Source organism: Leptosomus discolor, chromosome 25 (assembly GCF_034619465.1).
Source record: "Leptosomus discolor isolate bLepDis1 chromosome 25, bLepDis1.hap2, whole genome shotgun sequence".
Taxonomy (NCBI): domain Eukaryota; kingdom Metazoa; phylum Chordata; class Aves; order Leptosomiformes; family Leptosomidae; genus Leptosomus; species Leptosomus discolor.
In genome coordinates this window covers 6,035,084-6,043,302 of record NC_141415.1, presented here as the reverse complement: position 1 = coordinate 6,043,302, position 8,219 = coordinate 6,035,084, and the positions used below count along the sequence as shown (strand labels likewise).

The window sequence follows — 8,219 nt, the reverse complement described above, 5'->3', positions numbered from 1 at the left end:
CCAACCCCCCCTTTGTTACAGCGGGAAGACATAATCCAGATCTGCGAACAGCAATTTCGAAAACATCTGTCTAGGGTTTGCTTTATTTCATTTTATTTCCTTTTACAGCCCGAAGTAGAAAGCAAGCCCGGCTCTGATGCTCTTAATCCGAAATAAAATTCCGGGCGACCACGCAGAAGTGTCCTGGACTCCACGCTTTCCCCGGGGGGAGGATGACACCACCCAGGCAAACTCCGGGCACCGAGCAAACCAGACAACGGCCCAGCTCTATCCGCAGGGGCACACGGCAGCCCTCGGGGAGAGATCCCCCAAACCGGGGTCCCCGCCGGGCACACGGCAGCCCCCGGGCTGGAGGAGCAGGGCAGGAGGCCTGGGTTGCGCCTTCCCCTGCCTTAACCCTAAAAAAAGGGGCTGGGGGCAACGCCGCTTGTCATGGCTGCTCCGCTCCTCTCCGCGGCTCCCTGTGCCATTTTAAGGCCGCCTCCGCGGGTGTGTCCCCCCACACCCCCCAGGGGCCGCTCGCCCGCTGCCCCAAGCCGTACCCCGCCCCCATGCCCCCCCCCCCCCCCCCCCGGGCTCTCCTTTCCGCGTTACTTTCGCACAAACCCCGCTTGAACGCCTCCCAAATTTCTGCCGTGTCTGAGGAAACACCAGTGACTTAGCAAAGACGTAATATGATTTATTTTGGATGTCACCGCGATTGATTCCTGCGCTGACCCCTTTTCATTCATAAGCCTCCCCCCCACCCCCCACCCCACCCCCCCACCCCCCCGCCTCACCCTCCCTGATATATGAGTTTTGTATTTAAAATTACACGTTCCGAGAAAGCTTTCGGAAAGGGATCCGCCAGCCGGGACAGAGCAGCACAAATTGCCGGGGAAGGAGATCACAGATCCGCAAGGCCGAGGGGGTTCTGGTTTGTGCTGCTAAAACAGAGCAGAGGGGGCAAGAAAGGCCTCTTGCAGGCTCATCTCTCACCCCTCTTTCTTCCACAACATTTATTTGTTGACTAAAATGCCGGCCCGCACCACGCTCCCAGGGTGGATTGTTTGCACCTACTCAAAATTCTCCCTTTCCGCTTTTTTTTTTTTTTTTTCTGCTTTTTTTTATTTTTTTTATTTTTTTTTAAATTATAGTCCGGGATGTTCCGAGCGCCAGGAACTGCGGCGCGTCTGGGCTTTCTGCGGAGAGCGGGAGGAGCGGGCTGGAGGCGAGCCCTTGGCAGGCCGGGCTGGGGGAGAAGCGCGGGGGGGGGGGGGGGGTGTGCATCGCCGCGGGGAACTGCGCGGCCCCTCCGCCCCCAGCACCGGCCGCGGAATGTGCGGGGGCTCCGCGGAGCGGGCGCGGCCCCCGGCGCGGCCCCAGCGCCTCTCCGAGCGCTGCCTTTGTGTTGCTTTCCACCCCTTTATCCGGCGGTTGCCTTACAGGAGGGGCTTTCAGTTACAAAAATAGAACCGCAAATGTTAAAATTGGAAACAAATGCCCTGCTTTGATTTAGGGGAAAAAAATAAAATAGAATCAATAAAAGCCAAGCTCAAGGAAAATGCAAACAGAACTGAATACAGCAAATATTTCTGACTCCCGAAGCCTCTTGAAATGTTAGTTGGGAGGAATCCCTTTTGTCTCCTCTCTCGCTGCACACGAGGGGTTTATTAGGACATCATCACTGGAAAGCAGGAAAGGGGAATGTTAGGGGAAAAATATAACTTCTTCGAATGAAATAGGTAGCAACACACGTTTCTTGGTTTTATAAAGACATTTATTTACTCTATGAAAATAATGTACAATAAATAATTTGCCATTTACTATTAAAGGATTTGAATAAATAGTCTACGTCTAAAACGTAAAAAGAGGAAAGAAAATTCCTCTGGCTTTTTTTTTTTTTTTTAATTTAATTTTATTAAGAAATCTAAAAGTCTCGTTCTGATTCCTGAGAAAGTCGCTTGAAGGATTTACAAATGTTTTCTCTTGGGGGCTGACATCATGTGCGTGAGAACGACCGGGTGCTTTCTTTAAAATAAATAAGGAAAAAATAAAACTATAATTAAATACCTGCTTTTAGTAAAACTCGGGCTGTTCTTTCATGTGAGCCTTCTAGAATAAATATTGGGTTCGGGTCCCCCAGTGTGAGGAACTTTAAAAGAAAGTGTTTGGGGGGCGGGAAGGGATGATTAAATGAGCGATGGATTTGGTTTATTTTTTTGAGTGCCCCACTCCCTCTTACAGGAGGCTGGAGGGAGCTGGCGGCGGTTCGGGCCGGGGCTGGTGCGGCTGGAAGGGGCGAGGCGGACGAGGAGCAGGGGGGGTCGCTATTGGAAATTTAAATGTTGCAGATCTATAGTACAAAGTGCGCTCGTAAAAAAGTCCAGGTCTTCCTCGGAGAAGTGGACGGGGCTCTCCAGGGAGCCCTGGAGCCCGGGGGAAAGCCCCTCCGAGAGCTGCAGGCAGGACTCTGCCGAGAAGATGCTCAGCTCTGGCAACAAAGGCGAGTCCCGGCTCTCGGGGTAGCCACGCTCCGAGGGGCCGGCGGTGGCGCCGGGCTCCCCCGCGGCCCCCCGCTCCGCCCCGGCCGCCGCGAACCGCGGGCTCCCGGGCTCCTCGTTCCCCGGCTTTTCGCTTCGGTAGGGCCCGCCGGGCTGCGGAGCCGGCCCGAAAGCGGGGCTCTCCTCAGGCTCCTCCGCGGGGTCGCTGCCCTCGTCCAGGTTGGGATAAGCGAGCTCCCCGTCGGGGGGTTCTTTGTACTGGGTTTGCCGCTTGTGCTTCATCCGGCGGTTCTGGAACCAGACCTTGACTTGCCGCTCGGTGAGGTCGAGCAGAGCCGCGATCTCCACTCGCCGGGGCCTGCAGAGGTATTTGTTGAAGTGAAATTCCTTCTCCAGCTCCAGCAGCTGCGTGTTGGTGTACGCGGTCCGGAGCCTCCTGGAGCCGCTGGTGTCCGCCAGCCCCTGGATGTCTTAAACACACAGAAAACGGCACGTTGCAAAAAAAAAAAAAAAAAAAAAAAAAAAAAAAAAAAAAAAAAAAAAAGGGGAGCGCGGGGGCAAGCGGAGGGGCTGGATCCGTCCCCTCCCTGTTGCGGGCAGGGCATGAGACGTGCCCCGCACTAACGAGCAGGAGGGTGTGTGTGTGGTGGAGCCGCTACGGGAGAAAATAAATGTTTAATTAAACTCTTCCCACTGTGGGAGAGGGTTGGAAATCACGCTCCGATACCCTTGCCCCAAGGAGGAGAAAGGGTTTTGTTCCCTGGCCTCTCCTGTTAGGGACCTTCCTTCTCTGCCACCTTCGCGGACAGGGGGAATTTCGACCCATTCCTTTCTTTCTTTTTTTTTTTTTTTTTTTTAATATTTTTTTCCCTTCTCCTTTTGCCAGTAGTTTGGGGACGAACGCTGCGGGGCTTTGATTTCATTATTCCCGTATTATCTGGCCAATGAGCTCCGGTGTCCGCCCTTCTCCTGCCCGAGCATTTACCTGAACGGTGCCATTAAAATACCGAAACAGTGAATTGTGTCTTAAACATTTTATCCCGGGGGATCGAGGGTCCCTGGCGAGGGCTGCTGAGCATCCCGGCCAAGTGGCGCCTCGGAGAGAGGGTATTGCTTTCTTGGAGGGGCTGAGAGAGGATTTGGGGGTGTATTTATTTTATTTAGCAATGGGGAGCTGGCTCTTCCCACCGAGCTGCTCGCTGAGTTCAGCTCTCCCTCTTCCCGCCTCCCCATCCTGCTGGTAGCAGCCCCCGCGTTCCCCACCCGTCTTTCTTTCCCCCTTCCGCTCTTCTTTAGGGTTTTGATTTTTTTTTCCCTTTTTTTTTTCCCTTTTTTTTTCTCTTTTTTCTTTTTTTTTTCTCTTTTTTCTTTTTTTTTTTCTCTCCGTAGGTTGTAAAAAATTCAGGACTGGGAGGAAAAGACAAGCAAATGGAGCTGTGGTTCAGCTGCCAGGTCCCCCACTGGAGCTAATAAAGAGCACGGCTCCCCCGGCCCCCTCTCCCTCCTCGCTTTCACAGAAGTTACAGCAATTTGCTCTTTTATTTGTGGGGGGAGGAGGCAGAAGAAATCCCCCCCCCCCCCCCCTCTGCGGTGTATTTTATTGCATGACACAGTTTCGGGGGAGGTGCGGGGCAAAGTCTGGGGGGGGGGGGGGCTGGGGTAGGGATGCTCTGGGGCGGGGGGGGGGGTGTTGGTTGTTTATTATTCGGAGCCTCTCCGATTTCAGCAAAGACCCCCTCACCCCCTCATTATACGAACCTGCAGGAGATCCTGCGGCAGGGACCGGCACCGAGGAAGATGATGGGGGGGAAGAAGAGGATGGAGCCTGGGTAGCTTTCTTGGACGATTTCTTCTCCTTCATCCAGGGGAATTCCGCTGCCAAGGGGCCGGGCTGTGCCGGAGGCTGAGGCTGGAGCTGGAGCAGGCCATGAGATGCTCTTTTTTGGCTCCTCGGTCTTGCCTGATTGCTGGAACAAGGATTCAGGCTGAGGACGGTTTGCTCAAAAGGAGGAGGAATTAATGTCGAGTCCTTGATTGATGAAGTTTGAAATGTCTCCAGGACAGCGGGAAGAGACGTCAGGCACTCTGCGAGCGAAGGCTGGCTATTTATAAACCCGATCTCCCTCTCAAATTCAAAATTCATGGCTTTTCCAGGGCCCAGGGTTTAAAAAGCGGGAGGGGGGAGAGGGAGGAGGAGGGGGAGAGGGGAAGAAATCTGAGGGCCTCAGTTTTTATGGCAGTGATGATGATGGTTCTCGGGCTTTTTATAATTGTTATATTGCTGATAATACAGGCGTATGGGGACCTTGCTCTATTAAACTCGAGACTGGGGCGAAATTGCAGCCAATTCCTGGTCACGTGGCCAGCCCTGGCCAATAGCAGGCGGGGCCTGGTGGCAAACAGAAAGCATTATTTTCTTTAATTGATTAAAAAAAAAAAAAAAAAAAAAAAAGACGAGAGAAGATCCCCAGAAAAAACCTCACCCACCCTCCACCCCGGCCACCATCCCTCCTTGGCCGGCCAGGAGCTGCCGGGGCTGGGGGGCTGCGGGTGAGGGAGCTGCTGCCTGTGCTGCCTGTGCTGGCTGCCCTGCCTGTGCTGCCTGTGCTGCCTGCCCTGCCTGCCCTGCCTGCGCTGGCTGCCCTGCCTGTGCTACCTGGGCTGCCTGTGCTGCCTGCCCTGCCTGGGCTGCCTGCCCTGCCTGTGCTGCCTGACCTGCCTGCCCTGCCTGTGCTGCCTGCCCTGCCTGTGCTGCCTGTGCTGCCTGCCCTGCCTGTGCTACCTGGGCTGCCTGTGCTGCCTGCCCTGCCTGGGCTGCCTGCCCTGCCTGCCCTGCCTGTGCTACCTGTGCTGCCTGTGCTGCCTGCCCTGCCTGCGCTGCCTGCGCTGGCTGCCCTGCCTGTGCTGCCTGTGCTGCCTGCCCTGCCTGTGCTGCCTGCCCTGCCTGTGCTGCCTGCCCTGCCTGGGCTGCCTGCCCTGCCTGGGCTGCCTGCGCTGCCTGCCCTGCCTGCCCTGCCTGTGCCAGGCGGCTCCAGACGCCGTCGCTGAGCCCCGAAGAGTTTTTACCCCCTAGGAAGGCTCTGGCGTGGGAAAAGGGGCTCCCCACACACCACACCCCCCCCCCAGGCGGGGAAATGGAGCCCGAACCGCCGGGGAGCTGCGGGCTGGGGGGCGGCAGCTGCCTGGGGGTGTTCGCGGATCATCTGTGCGCGGCAGAACTTGAGAAGTTCCAGCCAGCGGGAGGGTTTGGGCCGGGGGTTTGTGTCTGAGTCTGGATCTGAGCACTTAGGAAATGAAGTGAGCTTTCAAGTCAAGTGTAGCTAGACCGGCCTGATTTTCCTGGTTAAATGACTTTTAAAGCAACAGCGTAATCCGTCTGTTTCTAAAGCCAGACTTAATGGACCCTTCGCACTTTCCTTAAAGGCCAAACATGTTTTAAGGTCACGGATATCTTTGAAATCACATTTCTTCCTTCCCATCTTTTTTTCCCCCTTTTCCCGCACGGCCAATAAACAGCGCCACTTCCAGAGTTTACAAAATAAATAAATAAAATGAAAAGTCATTTCCCAGGAAGATGTGGGGTTTTTTTTCTTTTAAAGTGCCCGGCTCCACACAAGCCGAGGAGAAGAGAAAAACGATCAATCTTTTTCTCGAAAGACTTTTGACAGGTCGGCCTAACTCACTCAGCAAAGAAATCTGGCTTTTGCCAAAGAGTTACTTAAACCAAGAAAGATTTTAAAAGTTTGATCCAAGGCCCTGATTTCGGGAGGTCTAGAAAGTAAAAATTTCGGGGCGGGGGGGGGAATAAGCTGCAGAATGGAAATGTGGCTGGTTTGTAGTTTGTTTGTTCAAGCTCCGTTTCTCCCATTTTGCAGCAGAGAGGGACTGGCGGGCTGCATTCACGCAGGGAGAAGCCTAGAAACTTTTGTCAGTTCAAGCATCTGTGTGGGTGGTGAGGCTTTCTGAGAAACACAGAATAAATCTAAAGCCGAGGCCGAAGCGCAGTTTGGCAAAGTGGTGAAGAAAATAATAATTTTAAAAAAAAGCATTTACAAAACGCAGCTTGATCGAAGGGAGAATTTCCCTAAATATTTCGTATCTGTGAATGCGCTTATCGAAATCCGCCTTAATCTGCTCAATCTCGGCAGATCAGGACTGATGTAAAAAATAATAATTAAGTTTCCGATCATTTCTTGCATGTTTGGATTCAAGAGGCATTTTGGACGTGTCGGGCTTTGCCATGAGGCTGCCCGTTTCTCCTTTTTTGAGGGCGGGTGCGGTTCGCGGGGGAGCTGGGATGCAGCGAAAGAGTTTGGGATGCAAAAGGAAACTCCAGCCGCTCCCAACTGTTTCTTGTTGCTTTTGCTAACAGTAAAAAAGAAAAAAAAAAAAAAAACAAAACAAAACAAAAAAAAAAACCCAACACCTCTTGGGGAAAGAGGGATTTTTCCCACACCACGCGGAGGCACAAGGGGGAAAAAAATCTCCTTACTCAAGGGGAAAGACATCACCTTACACGAATAAATCCACACGGTTAGTGAAGGATAGAGAAATGCAATAATTGTGAGACAAACCCGGGGCTGCTGCTTTAATGCAGCGGCGCAAATTGAACCGTGGGTGCGGGGAGCTGCCGGAGAGGGAGCGCGTCGCGAAGCTGAGAGGTGTCACGCTCTGACCCTGGGAATTCTGCTTTTTCCCGATTTTCGCTAGTTCCCGGGAATCTCTGCCACAAACCCCGGCAACATGGCGACGGGGATGAGAGACGGAAAGATATATTCCGTGGTGGGGGACAAACCCGAGCCCAGGCCAAGCGCTTGTTCTTCGAGCCGAGCCCACTCAGAGCCTGCACGCTTTTGTGCTTTCCAATTAGAGTATTCGCTAATGCTAAATTGCTCTTTGCATGGGCGGGCAGAGCCCAGCCCCGGTCCTGGGGAGAAAAACAAGCCCTGTCTCTCTGTTACCCCGTTATTTATTATTGCGCGAAGGTTATAATTATTAACCTGGAACTTCATTTATTAAGAGCGATCAGAGACGGAAAAGAAGCACCAGATCCTTTCTCATGTAAACCTTTCTCCGCTCCACCTTTTTATGCGTGTGGGTTTATCCAGGCACCTATGGATGTCCCTAGCTGTGCACACAGGTGTCTAAAATACGGGGACACCCCCCCACACCCCCAGTTTCTGCAGCCCGGCCCTTCTTTTGACACCTTTTACAGCCTTTTCTCCCGGCAGCAAACTCCCCCTCTCCTTCCCTCCGGAGGGGATCTTCCCCTCTTTACCAGCCACAGAAATGGAGCATTTCGAGCCTGACATGCTGTTCACCCCCTTCCCAGAACCATAAAACTTTTATTCGTCCTCGCTGCTTTAATATAAGTTTTCTTAGGGCTTTAGAGCATAAAAGGCAGATTATTCACGGTATTATCCGTCCGCTGGCGCTCCTGGCAAAGGGCTGTTCTCCCTTTTGCTCGCACTGATGATGTAACCTTTGGCGGCGGCTTTTTCCCTCCTTTTAATAAGAATTTTAGATGCATGTGTTAGTCGGGGGGGGGGAGTGTCGGTGTGCGTATGTCTGCGTGCACGTGGGTGCACATGTATGTCCGTGCGTGCACGTGTGTTTTCATAATAATTCATTTTTATAAGTAATTTAATTTCTCTTCACTTTTAGGGTCTCCCTATCGAAACTCCGGGCCCTTTTTTTTTTTTTTTTTTTTTTTTTTTTTTTTTTGGTGATTAATCC

At 52.9% G+C, this 8,219-nt stretch overlaps 1 protein-coding gene across 1 annotated transcript; it reads right to left on the bottom strand.

Moving 5' to 3' along the window:
• Window positions 1-2,309: 2,309 nt before the first annotated feature.
• On the bottom strand, window positions 2,310-4,626 carry HOXB2 (homeobox B2). Its single transcript, XM_086478050.1, has 2 exons — window positions 4,242-4,626; window positions 2,310-2,953 (listed from the first exon to the last, which is right to left on the bottom strand). Exons 1-2 carry the CDS (start codon window positions 4,624-4,626, stop codon window positions 2,310-2,312), a joined length of 1,029 nt encoding a protein of 342 aa, XP_086334176.1.
• Window positions 4,627-8,219: the final 3,593 nt, after the last annotated feature.